The 21,273-nt window shown below is 36.0% G+C and overlaps 1 protein-coding gene across 3 annotated transcripts in view; it reads right to left on the reverse strand.

The window, feature by feature from the left end:
• Positions 1-13,513: 13,513 nt before the first annotated feature.
• Positions 13,514-21,273, reverse strand: part of TSC22D2 (TSC22 domain family member 2) — a 50,962-nt gene continuing 43,202 nt past the window's right edge. For 2 of the 3 annotated variants that reach the window (XM_067737513.1, XM_067737514.1), the window contains 2 exons: positions 16,280-16,331; positions 13,514-15,254 (listed from right to left, as the gene is read on the reverse strand). In XM_067737513.1, coding sequence (XP_067593614.1) covers positions 14,994-15,254; positions 16,280-16,331 — 313 coding nt within the window. In that variant the 3' untranslated portion in view covers positions 13,514-14,993. Of the gene's footprint in view, positions 15,255-16,279; positions 16,332-21,273 lie in introns of those variants that run through there. The other variant, XR_010943444.1, reaches the window with a different exon arrangement.

A 21,273-nucleotide genomic window follows, 5' to 3' on the forward strand; every position in this document is an offset into this window, starting at 1 on the left:
GGAGAAAAATAAGTAAATAGAAACAAACCCAGGGCTTCCCTGGTGGCACAGTGGTTAAGAATCCGCCTGCCAATGCAGGGGACATGAGTTCGAGCCCTGGTCCGGGAAGATCCCACTAAGCCCGAGCGCCACAACTACTGAGCCTGCGCTCTAGAGCCCACGAGCCACAACTACTGAGCCCGTGTGCCACAATTACTGAAGCCTGTGCACCTAGAGCCCATGCTCCACAACAAGAGAAGCCACTGCAATGAGAAGCCCGCGCACCGCAACGAAGAGTAGCCCCGCTTGCACAACTAGAGAAAGCCCGCGCGCAGGAACGAAGACCCAACACAGACAAAACTAAATAAATTAATTAATTAAAAAAAAAGTGAATTAAAAAAAAAAAAAAGAATCAAACCCAGAAAGGATGAACAATGGAAAATAGCAGGTAAGCACTTTAGCTATTACAAATATACACAAGGATTGCCGAGAATGTCAATATAATGAAGAGGGAAATAGAAAATATAAAGGGCTCTTTTTTTTTTTAAGAAAAAAGGACGTCTACAAAAAAAGTCACAGCTAACAATATACTTAATCATGAAAGACTGAAAGTTTCTCCCCTATGATCAGAAATAAGACAAAGATATCCTCTTCTCTTCAACATTTTACTAGATGTTCTGGTCAGTGCAATAAATGAAATAATTAATTAATGGCATTCAGACTGTAAAAGAAGAAGTAAAACTGTCTGTATTTGCAGATGACATAGGCCTGTATGTAGAAAATCCTAAGAAACCCACCCACCTCCCAAACACATACACACACACTGCTAAAACTAATAAATGAGTTCAACAAGGTTACAAGGTATAAGATCAATAAACAAAAATTAATTATATTTCTATATAGTAGAGAGCAATCTGAAATTGATCTTGAAAAAAATTCCATTCACAAAAGCCTCAGAAAGAGTAATTAGGAATAAATTTTTCAAGAGAAGCATAAGAACTGTACACTGAGAAGTACAATATATTGGTAAGATGAAGATTTAAATAAATGGAGAGGAATTCCATGTTCATAGATGGTATTTCTCCCTAACTTGGTCTACATGTTTAATAAAGCCCATCAAAATCTCATCAGACTTGTTTTTTGGGTAGAAATTGACAAACTGATTCTGAATTTTAAATGGAAATGTAAAGAACTCAGAATAGCCAAAATGATTTTTTTTAAAAAAAGAAGAAATTTGAGAACTTAAATTATCCTATTTTAAAACTTGCAAACAACAAGGTCCTATTGTATAGCACAGAGAACTATATTTAATATCCTATGATAAACCATAATGGAAAAGAATATATATGTAAAAAGAATGTATACATATGCATAATTGAATCATTTTGCTATACAGAGCAATTAACACATCATAAATCAACAATACAAGGATGGCCTTTGGAAAAAAAAAACTTGCTATAAAGCTACAGAAATCGAGAGTACAGTACTTGCAAAAAGATAGACACATAGGTCGATGGAACAGAATTAAGGGTTATATTTACATTGTAAGGGTTTTACATCTATAGTCAACCAATTTTTGACTAAGATGCTGAGATTCTACAGGGAAAGGATAATGTTTTCAATTGGAATCCATATGCAAAAGGGTAAATTCAAGCTCTTACCTCTTACTATATACAAAAATTAAATCAAAATGGATCACTGACCTAAATATAAAAGCTAAATATATAAAAATTCTAGAAGAGAACAAAGGAGAAAATCTTCATGACTATGGGGTAGGCAAAGATTTCTTAGCTTAGACTGAAAGAACATGAACCATAAAAGAAAATTTTGATAAACTGTACTTCATCAAATTAAAATATTCTGCTCAAAATGAAAAGACAAGTCACAGGCTGGGAGAAAATATTTGCAATACCTATATCTAACAAAAGATTGTATACAGAATATACAAAGATATCTTACAACTTAAATGATAAGAAATCAAACAAGCTAGTAAAAATGGGCAAAAGATTTGCAGAGATACTTCACAAAAGATATATTCATGGCCAATAAACACATGAAAAGATGCTCAGCATCATTAGTTATAAGGGAAATGCAAATTAAAATCACAATGAAATACCACTACATACTTCTTTGAAGTCTAAAATTAAAGAGTGTCAGTACTAAGTCCTCTCAAGGATGTGGAGAACTGGAACGCTCAGTGAGAAAGTAAAACATGTAAACACTTTGGAAAACATTTTGCCGTTTTAAAAATCAAGAGAACTATATATTCACCATATGAAACATTCCTGGGTATTTATCCAAGAGAAATGGAAACAATATATCCGTACGAAGACTTGGACACAAATGTTCATGCAGCTTTATTCATAACAGCTCCAAATAGGAAGCAGCCCAATTACTCATTATCACTGAATGGATGCACTGTGTTGTATGCACTCAGTGATGCAAAGGAATGAATTACTGATAGAGCAACGCATATGAATTTCCAAAAATATTGCAATGAGCAAAAGAAACCAGGTTCAAAAGATTAATTCTGCATAACTCCATTTATATGAAGTTTAACATAACGGAAATCTAAAATTTCAAAAAACCAAAACCAAACCAAAACAACAACAAAAACAACCTTCCTAAAACCCAAACAACAAGAAACAGCTCAGGGGCAGGGGATGGGTAGGACTCAACTGCAAAGGGACAGGAAGGAATTTTTATGGTGAGAGAACCACTCTTCATCTTGACTGTGGTTGTGGTTACATGACGATGTATACTTGTCAAAACTCATCAAACTCTTTATTTAAGAGGGTGTATTTTATTGTACAGGTTACACTTCAGTATAGTTGGTTAAAAGGTGTTAAAGTTAGAACTATTTTAAATGCTTTGAGTAGTCTCCCGGGAGCACCGAGATTCTCGCTATTTTTGCTTTTTTATCCACTCAGTTTTTCACCTGGAGGCATGTGGTTGTGTAGCTAAGTGGAATAGAGGGGAAGGGGTTGAAATAAAAGAAATATAGCCTTTTGATATCTTATCATTAGAATATCAATATATTTGGAGCCTAAAGGAAATCTGGGCTTTGGTGTTACGGAACTGAGTTTCTGTTCTAATAACACATCAAATAGCTATAGTTAATAATACTGTAATGCATACTTGCAAGTTACTAAGAGAGTAGTAGATCTTAAAAGTCATCATCACAAGAATAAAAATTTTGTAACTATGTATGGTGATGGGTGTTAACTAGACTTATTATGGTGGTAACTTTGCAATATATACAAATACTGAATCAGTGAAATATAATGTTATATATCAATTACAGCTCAATTAAAAATAAATAAAGAATCACATAAAAAGGTATTTTATGATGTTTGACTCCCACCATAAATAAATGAAGGTGATTATTTACCATATCTGTGCTAGGTTTGATAGTTACTACTTATAAAATGCTTCTTTGTTGAAGAAGAGTATATTTAGTATGATCCCATTTATGTTTAAAAAACCCCACAAAATGTGTGTACGCATATGTATCTTAATTATATGCAGAGAAAACTGTTAGCAAAGATTAACTCTGCAGAGTGGGGTTGAGGATGAGTAGGGAGAGGGTATTTTGGCTTTTTTTTTTTTTTAAAGGTAAGCTTCTTCATTGGAATTTTTTTAATGAGTATGTGCTACATAAGAAAATTCACACTTCAAACAAATAAACAATAGTCAGCACCCCGCTGCTGCACTGAGGCTGAACAAATCAGCTATCAGTAAGCCGATTGCAGAGTGGTTGGTATTCTATGGATGGTGACTTACCTTTCTTCATCTAAGGAGGATATATCGTCATATATTGTTCATTTTACCCATCCCACGTGGCCATCTTTTGAATCACAGATGTGATCACAGAGCTGCCTCAATGAAATCAAATAGATGAATCAATGAATAGGAATAATTCGTGTAAATCTTCAACATAATTCGTTCTAGAAAAGTTTTTTCTTCCTGTGACCTCTAACTCACTTGAGTACAATGGGGAGAAAAACATGGGATATGGTTTTGCTCCAGAGCCTGGAATCTAGTTCTACCACTAACCAGATCTGAGATCTTGGGCAGATTACAAGCTCTCTGGATTCTCTAAACCTGTTTCCCTATCTGTCAAATGAGAAAAATATTTGCTTTCCCCAAACTTACAAGGATAGTTGTGAGGATCTAATGAGATAAAGGGGGGAAAAGATTTTGGAGGAGATGGTTTAACTTATCTAGGTGGCCTCTATTATCATAGGTGCTATTCCCAGGTCCTAAAAATCACCCAATCTTTTCCTAGAGCTGTTGGTCAAGAAGTGATGAGGAAAGACAGCATGGCCTAGGAAGAGGAAAAAATGAAAACGAGAGTAAGCATTTACTGCATGCTCACTATGGGCCAGGTCCCAGTTAAGCAATGTACATATTTCATCTTGTTTTATCCTCACAACACACCTATGACTTGGTATCTCAGGCTACATTTACAGATCAGAAAACTCAAGAAGAAAGAATGTGTAACTTAAGTGCGAACCCTCATTCATTCATCCATTTAGTGATAGTATTAGGTACCAGGAGTACAACTGTGAATAAAAAAGCAGAAGACCCTGCTCTCACAGATCTTACCTTTGAGGGCAACCGGGTTTGAAGGTCCCCAGCTATCAAAGGCAAAGGAGGGATTCTCATTCAGTTATATACCAGTCAGCTTCTGGCTCTAAGCAATGGTACCCTCCTGCCCCACGTTTTTTGGAGTATTTACTTTATGTCCCATATGTTGGTCCCAGAACCCTGATGTCCTTTCTCCTCCTCCCTTGAGACTCCTCCCCCGTGCCAACATTCTTGAATATCCAGCGGTAGAAGACTCTGTTAACCAGTTTTTTTCTCCCAAGGTGTGATTATCTGAGCAGAGGAAACCTCCAGGAAAACTGCATTCCCAGATGAGTCAGCTGTCATCACAGCCATTACCTAATGCTGAACTGGATGGGTTCAGGAAGCTGCAGGCAGGGAAAAAGCCAAGACTCACAGGTTTGGAACTCAAGGCCGCTGGAAGCCAGGGGCTGGCCGTGTTTCTGCAGCTGCTGCTGTTTTCACTTGTTCATTCTCTCTGGAGAGCAGGACAGGGTAGACTTCAAGAGTCCAATTTTAAAAACGGCTGATATTCCTGGGAAGAGGTTCCTTCTCAATCTTTCCCAATGAGTGTTTACCAAGGACAGTCAACAGGGGGCAAGGTGGGGTGGGGAGAGGGGAGAGGAAGGTGGGCTGAAGAAAGGTAGATGGGAGGAGTGGTTACTAGGAGGTTCTTAAGCTCATGTCTCAACACTGAAGCCTTTTCTTGTGTCGGGGGCAAGACCATAAAAATGATAAAGAAGCTGATCTTCGAGAAGAGTCAAGACACGGTTAACAAAGGCGATAAATAGAACACTTGGGTACCGGTGTTGGGGATCTTCGTTGCCTTGCTTAGAAGTAGTGCTGCATAAGCTAAGTGTTACCCATCCCATGCTGTGTTTCTTAGGAAACTTCCTGGCTTGTTGTCAGATTGTAAGAGGAGTATCTCCAGTCTCCATTTGGCAGAGACTAAGCACACAATAATCCATTGCTCGTTTGTGTAACTCTTTACTCCCTGGATCCTCAGGGCACCCTGACCTGCTTTTTCTGGTCGCTGTTGCTGCTTCTGAACCAGCCCCGACTCTGCCCAGATATAGGCTTCCTTCCCGCATTCCCTCAAGGTACTCTTGACTCAGAAGTTACTTCCAGGCTCAGCTGTAAACAGACAAGTCTTCAGGTTGCCATTTCCCATCCTCAACTATTTGGGGTTATTATTTCCTGGTTTCTCCCTACCAGCACCTGAAATATACCATCCCAAATCAACTCACTTTATTTTCCCTTCCTTCTTCTCAGAATAAAATATCTGAGGAAGTCTTCCTCAATCACTCCTTATTTATTTTTATTCCTTTCTAGACACTCAGCTTATTATTTTGAAAACTGAGAAATAAAAGGAAAGAATTAAGTCCCTGTATTCCTTATATGAATTGTACCTCAGGGTCACTGAATAACTGAAAAGGGCAATTTTCTCTTTAGAGAAGTGTTTTGCTAATGAGTGAGAAGGAATGAGAGAATTAATAGGCTAATGGGTCTCGGTAATGCTTATCAAGACCGCCAAAATCACAAAATAGAGACAGCCAGACATTATGTGATGGAAGTATACACCACCACTGATGAATTAATTTTGACAAAATATGAACCCAAATTTGATTAAGCTCCTAGATCTTACTAATTTATTGGAAATACGGGGGTAGATGTCTCTACAAGAACGCAATCAGGAAAACTTGGACTTGGGGAAAGCTACTGGACAAAAAACTCTGATTTTTAAAGAATTTCAAGAGAAAAAGAGGGGAGTGAGGAGTCTGTAGGTTAAAAGAGACTTAAAAGGCATACGAACCAATTGCAATGTATGGACATTATTTTGATTAGAATTCAAACAAATGCACTATGAAAAAATTTAAGACAAGTGGGGAAAACAGACATTAACTCTATTTTTAATGATATTAATGAATTATTGTTAATTTTGTAGTGGGATAATAGTATTATGGTTATTTCTTTTTAAAAAGAAACCTTATGTTTTAGAAATGTTATATTTTAGAAATATGTTAAGTGTTATGATATCTTGAATTTCTTTCAATATAATCCAGAGGATCATGGGGGAAATGGGTGCAAGTGTAAATAATACAAGATTAGATAGCTGTTTAAGCTGGGTGATAGGTATGTAGGAATTCATTATACTCTTTACTTTTGTACATAATTGAAAATTTCCACAAAACAATGATAAAAAAATGTAAGATGAACCACTGGAAGAATGGACATAGAATGTATAACTCCCAACCATTAGAGGAGATAAAAAATGAATAAGAAAACAATCAATTAAAAGACAGGAAAAGGGAAAAAAGGGGGGGGGGAATCTAAAAAGCATTTCAAGGAGAAAACACAAAACAAGATGGCAGAGATATATCCAAATGTACCAGTAATGATAATAGATGGGATCAGATAATTAATCTATTAAAAGACGGATTGGGGACTTCCCTGGTGGTCCAGTGGTTAGGACTCCACACTTCCACTGCAGGGGGCCCCGGTTTGATCCCTGGTCTGGGAACCAAGATCCTGCAAGCTGTGCAGAGCGGGCCCTGCCTCCCCCGCCAAAAAAAAAAAAACAAAAACAAAGACAGATTGGGTTAAAAAAAAATTCAGCCATATATATATACAAGAGAAACCCCTACAAAAATGCAAAGGAGGAAAACGAAGAGGTAGAAAATATCTACTAGACTAAACAAGTGATAAGAAACTGAAATTAGGTCAAACAGTTCAATAAGATACGAATGAAATGTATTGAATGGAATGACTGCAGTAGAAAAGTGACCATTGGTGACCATGACAAGAATGGTTGGGGTCACAATGGGGACCCCAACCAGATTGCATGTGACATGTGGTGAGCAGAAGAGAAAGAAGTAGAAAGGCAGAAGGAACAGAAAAAGCAAGTGGAGGGGGCACATTCCCAGCCTCTGTGCGTACTGATGTGATGAAGCCAGAAGAGAGCCAAGTAGAAGGAATGGGAGAGAGGGGGAAAAACAATCGTGGGGAGGAGAGAAGGCTGAAGATGATAAGATCCAGAGTACCACGGGAGACTTTAGCAGCGACAAGAAGAGAACACCTTCTATTTGATTTTATTTCTAATTTATTAATTTGTCATTACACAAACAATACATGAATGCATACTCAAAAACATCAGACATTACAGGTAAAGCTAATGCACTCCACCAAACTACCGTGAACAGTTTGGTTAGTACCCTTCCAGAGCTTCTCTGTACATTTTTATAATACACAGTTAGGTACTTAAGATGTACACTATACAGTATTTGTGTATGTGAATGGATGTGGTATGTTTTTTAACATCAATGGTATCTTGTGGATTTCATGTATTGTCCTTCCATTTCCCCCTAAACTTTAAAAAAATTTAACATTGTATCTTAGAGATCATCTCATGTCAGTGCATGTAGGACTCTCCTTTTTCATTGATGCCTAGTATTTTATAACATGTACCATGCTCTATCCCCTTGAGGCATATTTTGGTTTTTCCAATTTTATATTACAATCAAAGGTACAACAGTCATCATTATACAAGCCACCTTGTGAACAAAAATGTGTAAAGTGTGTTTCATTAAAAATTGGAATTATTGGGTCACAGGGCATGTGAATTTACCATTGTAATGGATACCACTCAGCTGCCTTTAAAAGTGGCCATGTTAATTTATATGCTCACCAGCAATGTAGGATTCCTGTTTCCCCACACTCTTGATTCATATTTATCTTAAATACTTGCCAATTGGATCTGAGACAGTTTCTTGTGTTTTAATGTGCATTTCCCTTATTTTGCTAAAGTTGGGCATCTCTTCATAACCTATTTGTAAAACTTTTTGCTCACGTGCGTTTTCACAAGGATATTTCTAAAAGGAGTATGTGACTAAAAACAATAAGGCTCACTGCTAGTCTGGCTGGAATTTAATTTTTGTGAGTTAGAGATCTAAAATTGTTTTTCCCAAGTGGTTATGTGGTCTTAATACTAGTTGTTGAATAATCCATTCTTCCCTTATTGATTTGAAATGTCACTTTCATCATTTGCTCAATATATATTTGTGTTCGTTTCTGGATTCTCAGCTTTATCAGATTTAATTTTGGCATCAGGTACCTGAGTTATTCTTAACTTGGTTCATTGAACGGTAGCTGATTTTATCAGCCAAGATAATGAATGTATTCCTCATGAGACAGTCGATGATGTAATTCATAACACACAAATTCTATTCAATTAAATCAGTTCTGTTATCTACAAACAGACTATTAAGAAATGTGTAAACTTCTCTTTAAGATTAGTTCTTTTTTTTTTAGGGGACACCTCACAGGCTAAACATAGAGATGGAATCCTTTTTACCAGCTCCCCTCTTTCTAGAAGTATTTGATGTTAAAGCTTTTTGGTGATTTAAAGTTTTTTCCTGGCAATGTCAAATGGTATCACGTGGCACGGCAATATTACTGTTCATTTATAAGAACCTTTCATTCAACAAATGATCTGAGGTCCACAAACGGTGACATATACTTTGTAAAAAACAATGTGACACTCTAGCTTTTACTTTTACATTGGACCATGAGCTCCTGGAGTGCACAAATCATGTCTCATTCATCTTTCTATCCCCAAACATCCAGTACAGGGTGCACACCCTGAACTGAAATAGAATTGAACTGCGTTTCAACAATGTTTCTATAAAATAAAAAATAAAACTCAAGCTTCTCAAAAACAAAACCTTTACTTCAGGGGCATCACGAAATTATACATATTTATTTTTTTCTGCCCATCTGATTAAATTTTATATATATATATATTTTTTTCTTTTTTAAAAGTAGGAACGCTAGATTTAGACACTGACCTGATAATCCATGCCCAAGTGTGAGAAAAATGTTCCTTTGCTGTTCGTGGACTTCCTCAGGTATGATCTATGAATAGGTATGTTGCTTGCCTGTTAAATGACAGTAAGAGCTGTGATCTGGAAAACATTCTGGATTGCAGTGGGCAAGCATACTTTACAGTTGTTATACAGAAATATCTCAGACATGCAAAAGAAGGAAATAAAGAAGGTAAACTTAACTTTTTTTATAGGAAAGTAGAAGTGTGACATTTGCCGCATTTTAAAATTCAGTTATTTTTATGATGTGAGTTAGCACACCTTTTCCTTCCTTCTTTCAAAGGGGTAGCTTTGGCTTTCATGGGTAATGCCTTAGCCCATAAACTTCCTGCTCTGTTTTACAGCTCAACACAAGACATTAGACTATGGGAAAATTCCCCAAACTACTTAAACTCTCAGTTCCCCTGGTGAGGAGAAGGAAAAATAAAGCTAGCTCACCACCCAAGTGTGGTGAACAAATTCTGTGACCAAGTAAATTGTGCCAGTGCAAAATACCAGCTCCTTACCTTACCATTATCAATCCTGAAAGACTGTCTTGCTTTTATTTTTGATGATTCTCTTAAAAAAAGAGGATGTCTCTGACCTTTAACTTACTTTGTATAGTGCCTCACTTAGCATTTTTATTTGTGAACACAGCACGTCAGCCTAATTGTAGACCACTAAGGAAATCGTTAAACTACACTTTACAGTAATCTCTCTACTGACGAAAGGAATACTTGCATTTAAAGAACAGATTTTACCATTAAAAATTCTGTGAACTGGTAGAGAAATATATGAAACAGGAATGCATACTGGAACTTCAAAAAGGGAAAAATAGGATGCAAATACACATCACTAAATAATACACTATTAGTATTGCTAGAAAATAAAAACATGGATTACCAGGCAGGAGGAGGTGGGAGAAAAGGTCCAGTTTTGCTTACGCAGGGGGCTTATAGGGCAGAAAGAAACCTTCTGAATTGTGTCAAAGAATGAAAGGTTAAAGCCTAGCAAAACCTGTTCTGACGGGCTGTCAATATCTGCAGCGGGGCTAGAACCCGTATTATCCTTTCTTGGGAGGAAGGGCTAGCTCTGAGGGGCAGACTTTGAATTCATGCTTCTGGGCCATTCTGATCCTAATCCACTATAAAAGGACTAAATTTGGTTTACCTTTAGGGCTGGATTTACACAGAGGCATAAAGGGACAGCTAAGCCTCCTCTAGTCCCCCCTACCCCTTTGCTAAATTCTTGAAATTCCTTTAACAGGAAACAAAGGCTTTCGTTTCATAGAGATATATGGCTGTTGGAAGGAAGTCTTAAACTTTCTAAGACTTGGAGTTCTCTGATCTTTCCTTGGAGCAAGAAGTAACAGGTACCTGATGCTGGGAATGGAATGTTCACCGTGGAGAGAAAAATGGTACAGAAGAACTCAAGACAAACTTCCTTCATGAACCAAGATTGCCTATATAATTTTGCCTATCCATCATTTCTGTTCTGGTTTGTCTCTCCCAAATTATTTCTCAGTTTCTAGTTTTAGCTCTCCAACTACCTCTCATGTGCCACTGGAATGATTAATTTTTCTGAAATGCAATTCTGATTACAATCCCATTGCTTAAAATCATTCAATAAATCATTCCTGTTTTCCGAATTGATGCCAAACTACTCAGGTGAGTGAGACAGTCATTGCCTGCGTGCCTCCTGTGGAACAGTTCTGTGGCTTCTCAAGGAGCTTTGCTTATGCTCTCCTTTAAGCCTCTGAGCACTTTTACTTTTGCGACCTTCAAGACTCGCGTGTCACCTCCTTGAAGAAACCTTCCCTAACAAAGCCATCCTTGACTGTGTATAACAAGCCTTTATTATTGCATCATATCTATTCGTTTGTCTATATCCTTAATTAAACTCTGAAACTTGAGGGCTGGGCTTTGTCCTTTTAAAGGATTATTGAAGAGAATTGAGTCATGTCACTAAATGCCTGCCACTGAGCTATAAATCTTCCTTTAAAATATGTGACTTCAGACCATCTTAGAAATTGGTTTCTAGAAAATTAGGTGATATTTTATTTCTGGCTCTACAAGGATGAATTCTCATGAACAGCTATTTTGGTTACTTTAATTGGAAGGATACTGCGCCCACCCTCCCCACTTCCCGTTTTTTTAAACGTCCAGAAGTGACTATGGTTTGGAACTTGGAGAAATACCCTCATCTCTGACCTGTGACAATTCTTTGTGAATAATCGAAGTTTTAATTACCCATCGCTGAGGGCTTGATGGTAAAGCATTCCTGTTTTTATACTTATTTATGCTTAGCTCAGCACATCGGAAATATCCAGCTATTTTTGAACAAAAAATTATGAGAGGAACCATATATTTAATATCTCACAATCGCTCTATTTCTTGGGGGGAGGGAGGTGTATATCAAGCTATAAAATCACATTGTAGCTACTTGAAATGATTTTTCTTTGGGGAAAATTAGGTTTGTACTGAAGACACATTGCCGCATCAGAAATATTTTCTACCTATGATCTTGTGGTTGGTTGAAGTAAACCAACAGAACACTTATGTGGCACCTTGGTCTATGAGCATTTCACTGAGAAAATTACAGATGGCATTCATACAAGACTGTGCTCCCAAATTGGCATCTCAATAAATTAATATTCCAGCTAACTAGAGACCCTAAATATCTGAGGAAAAACTGAAATTTACTTAAGATCCTAAACTAATCATTTGGAGGAATGCTTGATGTTGTTTTCAAATATACAGTATATCTGATGCTGAAATGCACATAGCTTTCCCACCCTTAAGTTTGTTCCTGACTTTGGATTGGGGGCATGCCTCATGAGAGTAGGTTTGGATGTACAGGCTTCCTTTCACAGCTATTTTTGGGGTTGTATGGTGGGGGATGGGTCATACAAGAGAAGCGGCGGGGGGCGGGGGGGAGTTGGGAAAGCAGAGGACAGGCACTACTATAGTTTTGCATTTTTTGAACATGGCACCAGTAGTTGAGTATCTTCTCATGTCATTAAGTTGAAAAGTTTTTTAAGGCTCGATACATTTTGCCATCTTACTTTCTAGAAGTTCACAGGAAAGCTTGCCTTTCTACATTAGGTCCTGCTATTTAAAGGACAAATAATTTGTTAAATGTGAACTTGTATTTCTTAGGTTACTAGAGGGTGAAGCTTTAGAAACTGCCGTTTATTTCTTCTGTGAACTATTCATGTTTTCTCTTCTATTGTGATTTTTTAAAATGTAGAAGTAGTAATAATTGCTTTTAATTACCATTTAAAGCATATTAATCACTTCCTTTGTGACTATTACTTTAGCATTTATAATGTTTTTCTACCCCCAACACCAAAATTTATATTTTCACATAAACCCCAACCTTTTCTAATACATTTTTTTCCACCTGTATTATATATCACACTGTTCGCACTTGAGGGGTGCACCCGGTGAGCCTTTTGGTTAACATTCCAACGTGGAAGTTTCACTTTCTAGCTCACCTGGGATGGCTCTATTAAAAAATCTTACTTCATATCTTTAGGTTGCTTCTTCAAGCCTAAGTACTTAGTTCCTTTAGTTAGTTCTATTAACATTAAAATTGTGTTTTTAGTGAATATATCCTGCAGCATAACTAGAATATAAAATAACTGGAAATCCCATGTACACTCTGATTTTATGCATTTAGTTTGTGACTTAAGTTTTAATTTTAGATAGATAAAGAACACTTATTTACCTTCTTTTAATGCAAAGACCTAACTATTGATTCTTATTAACTCCTGATTAGCTAGTTGGCTATAGATACAGAGCATGTTAATTTCTACAGGCACCTTTCTGAATTCAAGTAAAAGTTCTGGTAGACAAGGATTTCCTACTTAAATGTCATTGACATAATATGAATATTGAGTACAAATATTGCTCACCATTCTTGCATTCTTTAAATTATTTTACTTGGAAAATTTAAGAACCATCATTAAGTCATTAATAACATAGGTTTTCATTGAAGGAATATTTGGAACTCTGAAAATACAAATCTAATCAAATTAAATTTTGAACACATATGAGAGCCAAATATTTCAACAAAACTGCAGTTTAATTTCAGAAAATGTGTTAAAATATATATTTATACATCAATTTCTGACATATACTTAATGTGTTAGTATACACAAAATGATGCTTTCTCTTGAAACTGTATTTATGAAATGTACATTTTAATTTAAATACTCAGTATACACTGCACTTAATCTGCATGTTGCATTTATTAAATACATTAAAATCTGCAATGTAACAAAACGTTTTCTGCATACGAAATTCAAAACACCATTTTAAATGAACAAAAAGATGGCTCACTTCATTATTTTTTTTTTTTTTTTTTTTTTTTTTTACAACTAGTGTATAGTACACTAGCTCAGCTCCACCATACTACCTGTTCGTTCTTTTTTATTTGACATTGTTCACAGACTAGTACATATTACAATAAGAGTGCTGGATAAAAACATGAGGTACGAAAGTGGTTCAAAGATTATAGGTCATGCAGATCATGCTAGACAGCAAAGAAAATTGTGACCGAGAGAACACTAAATAAAAATACATAAAGAATGTGCATTATAAAAAAAAAACAAACAAAAAAAAACAAAACTCCATTACACAGCTTTGCTTCTTTGGTTACAAAGTAGGTTGAACAATTTCACAGCTTTTTATTCCCACCCGAAAAAAAAGTCATACGAAATGTCAAAAAGCAGAGGAATCGTGGCAATTTCTCTATTAGAAAGTAGAAACAAATGAACAAAGTTTTCTTCATCAAAATAGCCCAATTATTTATTATATCACAATAACTGGTGACTACCTGTACAGTTGCACTATGTTCTTCATACTTACACTATACAAAATTTACATTCAAGCTGGGTCTTTACTACTGAAAATAAATACCGAAGGTAAATTGCCATTAGTGTTAGAAATATGCCAGGATTCTTTTGTTCAATTATTGCCTAAACGTTTCATCTATTAAATGCAATCCTGCCTTTCAATTCCTTTACTGATACTTATAATTATTCAAAAAAATTAAAAAAGTTCTGTGACATTGTTCATGTACATTATGAAAATAGCAGCCCTGTAATAAATAAAACACAAATAAATGAAAACTTATGTAGGCAAATGTTACTGATATTGAAAGAAAAGTGGCTCTTTAGATGAACTGTTATTTATAATGCGATAGGAAGGCTCAGGGTAAATCCATGGATAATAGGAAACATGGGAGAGCCACCAAAGCTCTTAAAAGACCCCACTCGTGCGCACCAGGTAAAATGCTAACTTTGCTCTCTTTAATACACCCCATCTATTATTCTCCTTGTGCACTGATGACATAAACTGGACATCAACAGCACTGCATGACATCAAAGAGAGGAAAAGCTCTTGTAGAATGATTGTCTAATACTGAAAAGGCCAAACACACAACTGAAGCATGGCTACTTGCTTTCGTATAAAGTGGAAAGAACACCAGTGGCACACAAGGATAGATTGCTTTCAGTTTTTTTCTTAATGAGGCAAGAAAGCTTTATGCTGAGGACACATTCGGCTGCTGCGGAGGCTGCGTTGGCTGCGGAGGCTGTGCTATCACTGCTTGCTGTTGAGAAGTGCTACCAGCATTGGCCTGTTGGGCTGGGAGTTGGGATAACTGATCACTGTTTGAAAGAGATTTTAACAGTGCATTTTCTCGTTCAAGTAAAGAGTTTCTTTCAACTAATTCTTTTATTTGTTCCTTTAGAACTTCCACTTCTTCTCTTACTGCATACATCAAATGGCTTTTCACCAGATCCTGTGAAGAACAAAATTAGGAATGTCAAAAAGAGTGAAACGGAAAGGAGTTGCTATTTGGTTCTAGCCTACCTGGTGCCTTATAAACATTAGGCAGTTTTATATTTATATAGTTTTATATATTTATATTTATACTATAAATATAGTTTATTTAAACTACATTTATATAGTTTTCCTGCTCTTGCTTTTAATGTTTCTACTGTTTCTTGATTGACACTAAGGAAGATGGGGTGGAAAAAATCTAGCTCCCAACTAGGGCAGCAAGCCCAGGATTTTATTTTCAAAGTTTGGAGTGATTTCAAAAAATACCAGCTCCTTAAATTGTCAATTAATATAAGATTAGAATTTAAAAAAAGGTTTAAAATCATATATTTAGACGTCAGACGAAGAGAACAAAGGATATTAAACTGTCTGATAATAAACTAGTTATAGTACTGCTTTAAGAGATGAAGTGACCTGCAATTTCCAACTTTAAAACCTCAGGATTAAAAAACAAAATAGTTTGAGACCAATGGCCTTTATTTATAATCTATCTATGGTTTTAATAACTTGAATCAAAATATTTTAAATAATATGAGTAGAATATCTTTAAGAAAACCAAAAAATTGATAGTAATAGCAGAAATCAGAATCAGAATCAACAGAAACAAGTCTATTTATTAAAGCTGAGTAAAAGAGTCACTGTAAATAACCAAAGGATGGAAAAGATTTCCAGCTGAAGTTTTCATTTTATTAGTCTTTTGTCTCTAAATTATTTTTGATGCTGAGATATTTAGGGGATCAAATGCATGTTGATTATGTATATTCCCCAAAATGGCATGAAATGTAACATGTTCAAGTAGGGGAAATATCTATTCCACTGGTATTTATAGACTAAAAATTCTCAACATTCTAGCATTTTCAACCAAATCTCATTATCAAAAAATACACTTTGGTCATCTTGGTTTAAAGAAATTAGGTATTTGTTTTTTATAACTGATGAAACCCAACAATCTCTGAAATGAGAGGACTATAAATTTTTACTTACCATTGCTTGTTCTATTTTGTTGTCAATGGCTACACCACCTCCCCCAGATGCACTGGAAAAAATTAGAGTATTTCATTAAATTATTCTAAAAAATGTAAGCTCCCTTCCAACTCTTAAAATAATTGTGTTTTACTTAAAACCAAAAATAGTAATTTAAAATAGATTATTAGTCTATTCTCAGAATTTCATACTCAGAGCTCTCATTTTGAAAATGATCTCAATAAACAGATGGCTTGTAAAAATCTTTGTAGTTTCAATACTTCTAATTTGCCAATGACATATATATGCTACTTTAAAAAGTAACTCCCAATTCTATCCAGGAGTTCTCAATTCAGTGAACTTAAGATACATTTTGAATGAACAGTACCCCCTCCACATCTCTTCATTTACCAACTATATATTCTAATTGCCTTTCATGTAGAAATTCCAGTGGTTACTTATTGCATTAAATTCAGATGATGATTTTTCTACTACAGATTTTATATTTTAATGTCTGGTTTTTAAATTTTAAAAACTGGCTTGTAAAAATGATTCAGAGGGCTTTTGGGCAAGCAGTACTTGCAGGGTTGGTTAACAAGGAACTCAACATTCTGGCAGACCTGTATGCTTTGACTGTAGTTTACTAGCTGGCAAAAATCACCTACTAAGGTATGTGGTTTAGACCAATTTTTCCTAGAAATAATTGGAAATAGTCTAGCTGGTAAGTACATCCCAAGTTTAAATATCACCTTATCATTTCTGTGATAATGACACAGGAGGTTGAATAATTGTCCTCTTTGGCAGTTTATATTTTCCCATGTATGTAGTGAGGATCTATATCCTTTTCTTGGTGTTTTTGTAAACTTTAAAGAATAGTTATTAGATTTTCTTGTAAATATAAATCGGATATATTAATCTACTGTATCAATACAAAAAGGTCTTTAAACCACTTTTATACAAAACTTTTACTACATACTCTTCATTTAGTGTGTAGTGCTAAATTTAGGTGCTAATATATCTGAAGACTATTTTGCTTTAGATGATGTGGACCCTCAATGTTCTATCAGACTGAGCCTCAGAAATATCCTGTCTGATGTAGTGGTGCCTTTTTTTATTATAATCTAAGTAGATCTGGTTATAATCCTGGTTCTGCTACTCACTACCTATATGACCATCAGTAATCAACTATTTAACTTCCCTGGACCTCAGTTTCCTCATCTGTAAAATGAAGGGGCTGGTGTCAATGCCTCAGTGGACTTTGAACTTTTAAATCCTGAGTCAATGCGTGGAAAACACTAAGCTTGTTTATCTGTGCATTAAGCACATTAATTACAGCATACTACTTCACTTCTTGCTGCTGTTGCTAAGATGAAAAGGGGCTTCTGTATACCTAATAACTGGAAAGGATATATAGATCATTAATAAATACTTATATATGTTAGGCTTTAACTGCTTGTAGACAGCAAAGTATGGCTTCATGTAACTAAAAACTACAGAACTATATAAACTTTAATGTAAAGTTCAATTCAGACACCACATAGATAAATTCACCAAACACTGGTCATGATTTGGCAAAAAAGATAGTGATAGGCATTTAGATCAGAATTTGCCTGAGAATCCTAGATTATACTTTATTTTTTACTTCTATGTCAAGGAAAAAATGAAATAGTTTTAGTCATTTCATGACTTAAATACATTCAATTCTTTTAACACATCAGTTTTAAATAGGATATCTTAAATGCTAACTTTAACACCAGTTTTACATATTAATGAGCAAACAAAACAAAAAACCCAAATAAACCTCAAAAACCTTTAAAAAAGGTTTACTACTTCTTCTTTTTTGATAATTAAAACAAAACCTAGTCAGTTTCCAAACCATTCCCTCAGCTAAGGAACAATAATTAGCATCCTATTCTTTGCTGATATAATAACCTCTAGTCCTGACTCAGATCTCTTTTACTGCTATGGAGGAACAGGTTTGCAAAGTATAAATGGATCATGTTGAAGATATGTTTCCCTTAAAAGGTATTACTATTCCAATTTTGTTAAACACTGTACTTTAACAGAATCAAATCAGTCACAGATACAATTACTATCACTATAGTCACCTTTGGCCACTCTGAAGGCTGTTATCAAGAATCCTACAACCTACTGCAGAGGTTCTCAAACTTTAGCATGTACCAGAGTCATCTAGATGTTTTATTAAAACACAGATTGCTGGGCTCCACCTTTCAGATTCAGTAGGTCTGGGGTCAGGCCCAGGAACCTGAATTTCTAACAAGTTTCCAGGTGATGCCAATTCTGCTGCCAGACAAATCATACTTTGAGAACCACTGGCTTAGAGATGAAAATTAGAAGAGTAATAATAAAAAAACCCTAACTACTTAAAAAATTTCTTAGCCTTGTATACAAAACCCTTTACGACCTTGACCTCAGCTTTCTATGGTCTCCTTTCCTCTCACACCCCATGTGGTATATTGTGTTATGGTCTTACATAGCTATTTGCAGTCTGTGGAACATATGTTCTCTCAGGTTTCCATGGCTTTGCAGAAACTGTTCCCTCAGCTGGAAATGCTCACAGTTCCAATTCATCTGGCTATCTTTAACTTGTTCCTTAAGATGCTCAGTGCCACCTCTTCTGCAACACCTTCTGATTTCCTAAGGTAGAACCAAATATTCCATCCCTTTTGTGGCCCACTAAAATCATCACAAACTTTTTATAGTGCATAACCAGGAAATTCTGGCTCCTCCATGTAATCACTGTGAATTCTAGGAAATTATTTTACCTTTCTAGACCTCATTTTATTTTTTTTAACCTAAAATAAGGATTATATACCCCAATCCACAAAACTCCTGTGAGGATTAAGTGAGTCTAAATAATACTACCACTGTTAACTCTATTAGACTGAGCTCCTTGAGGGAGGTGGCTTATCTTCTTCACCTCTGTGAAGAAGTGAACAGTGCTTGGCACATAGGAGCTCAAATGCATACTGAAAGAGTCAATATGATAGTAATTGGATTAGAAACAATTACTGGTTCATGTTAGGAAGCCATTACATTTTTCTGAGTTTGAATAAATCAGTAGCTCTCCATGTGTGGTCCCTGGACCAGGAGCCATCATCAGCATCATCTGGGTACCTGTTAGAAATGTAAATATTCAGGTCCACTCAGACCTACTGAATTAGATACTTTTGAGGTGGGACCCAAGAAATCTATTTTAATAACTCCTCCAGGTGATTTGAAAGAAACTAAAGTTTGAGAACCACTGCCTTAAATAGCCTGATTTTTAATAAAGATACCAATATGGTAGTTTTAAATATAACCAAATAAGAGTGTATTCTATTTCAAGATCCCAGAACATGGTTTAAGAATATTGTTTCAATGAGGGAACCAAATTTTCCGTTGTGTTCAAAGTCAACATAGTGGTTTGGGCTTTATGCTCTTTTAAAATGAGAATGATCAGCTGAAGCAGAATGAATAATTTCCTTTCATTTGTTTCCCTGACCTAATGTTACAGTATTAGGCCTTGTTTTCTTTCTTATTATTGTATTCACCACGCTATAACCAGTTTCTGAACTTAAGTTCCTTAAGGGAAGGCTTCCTAAGACTTTGTAACTATTCTGTTAAACTACAGAGTGCTATATAAAAAGGGATAATTCTGTTACTATGGGTCTCTCTTTTAGAATAAAATCGTAACTGGATTAGCATTTACTAGATGAATAAAAAACTGTGGGTATGGAGGGAACGGACAGAAATACAGAACTATGGGAAAAAAAGAATGACTAAATGACTTTTTATATAATGAATTTTCATTTACCGGAACTGCGGCTCCCAAAAGAACCAAATGAGCTTGAATTTAGTGTTTAAATAAAGTAAATTACAATCACATTCATAAGAAAAGTAAACCTTAAAAGTATCAATGGCACACCAAGCTAGATTGGATTTCCATGCTGTTCATCTTTTAGTTCATCCCAACTGGCTCCCCACCACAGCTTTTCTTCCCAGGCCTGCTTGCTCTTATCACAATAGATTACTTGCAACCTCACTGAGAAGACAAGAGGCCAGATAGGAACCTCTGCTGCGGCATCACAAGTTTCTTACATTTGCAGCCGCCTTTTTTTTTTTTTTTTTTTTTTTTTTTTTTGCAGTACGCGGGCCTCTCACTGTTGTGGCCTCTCCCGTTGCGGAGCACAGGCTTCGGATGAGCAGGCTCAGCGGCCATGGCTTACGGGCCCAGCCGCTCCGCGGCATGTGGGATCTTCCCGGACCAGGGCACGAACCCGTGTCCCCTGCATCGGCAGGCGGACTCTCAACCACTGCGCCACCAGGGAAGCCCGCATCCTTCTTAATAGGCTAACTGTTTCATCCATGCTCTCAGCTCAGTGACTCTGCAAATCATCCCGTCTTGCCTCTCTAAAAATTAAAACCAGTGACACAGTTAGGCTAACTTGATCTCACATTTAAGAAAATTTTTTTATGAGAAATCAACTTTTTTCTTTATTAATGTGGACAGAGACATCATGGCTACTGTTTAAGAAAAAAATAGTGCAAATTTCTTCTCTATTACATTTTGGCTACGCTGTCTTTCTTCTCCTTTCTCAATACAAATGCTTATTTAAAATTGTTTTTAAAAATTTATTTATTGGCCACAACCACACAGCATGTGGGATCTTAGTTCCCTGACCAGGGATCCAACCTGTGCCCCCTGCAGTGGAAGCACTGAGTCTTAACCACTGGACCGCCAGGGAAATCCCACAAATGCTTATTAACAAAGCAACAGGGTAGAGGAAAAGAACACAAATGACTGCCCACTTCATGGCAGCACACGCTGTTTAAGTGAGTCCTTACTACAAGCCTGAGCAACACTCTCACTTTACAGCTGAGGAAACTGAAGCCAAGTAAGTTATTCAGACACAACCCTAGGGAGAGGATTAAAACCTAACCTAATTAATGTCAAAACATATGCTTTTCCTATCATAACAGTCAGATTGTGAAACGAAGAAAGCAACTATCTA

This window comes from Pseudorca crassidens, chromosome 5 (assembly GCF_039906515.1).
Source record: "Pseudorca crassidens isolate mPseCra1 chromosome 5, mPseCra1.hap1, whole genome shotgun sequence".
Lineage (NCBI taxonomy): Eukaryota > Metazoa > Chordata > Mammalia > Artiodactyla > Delphinidae > Pseudorca > Pseudorca crassidens.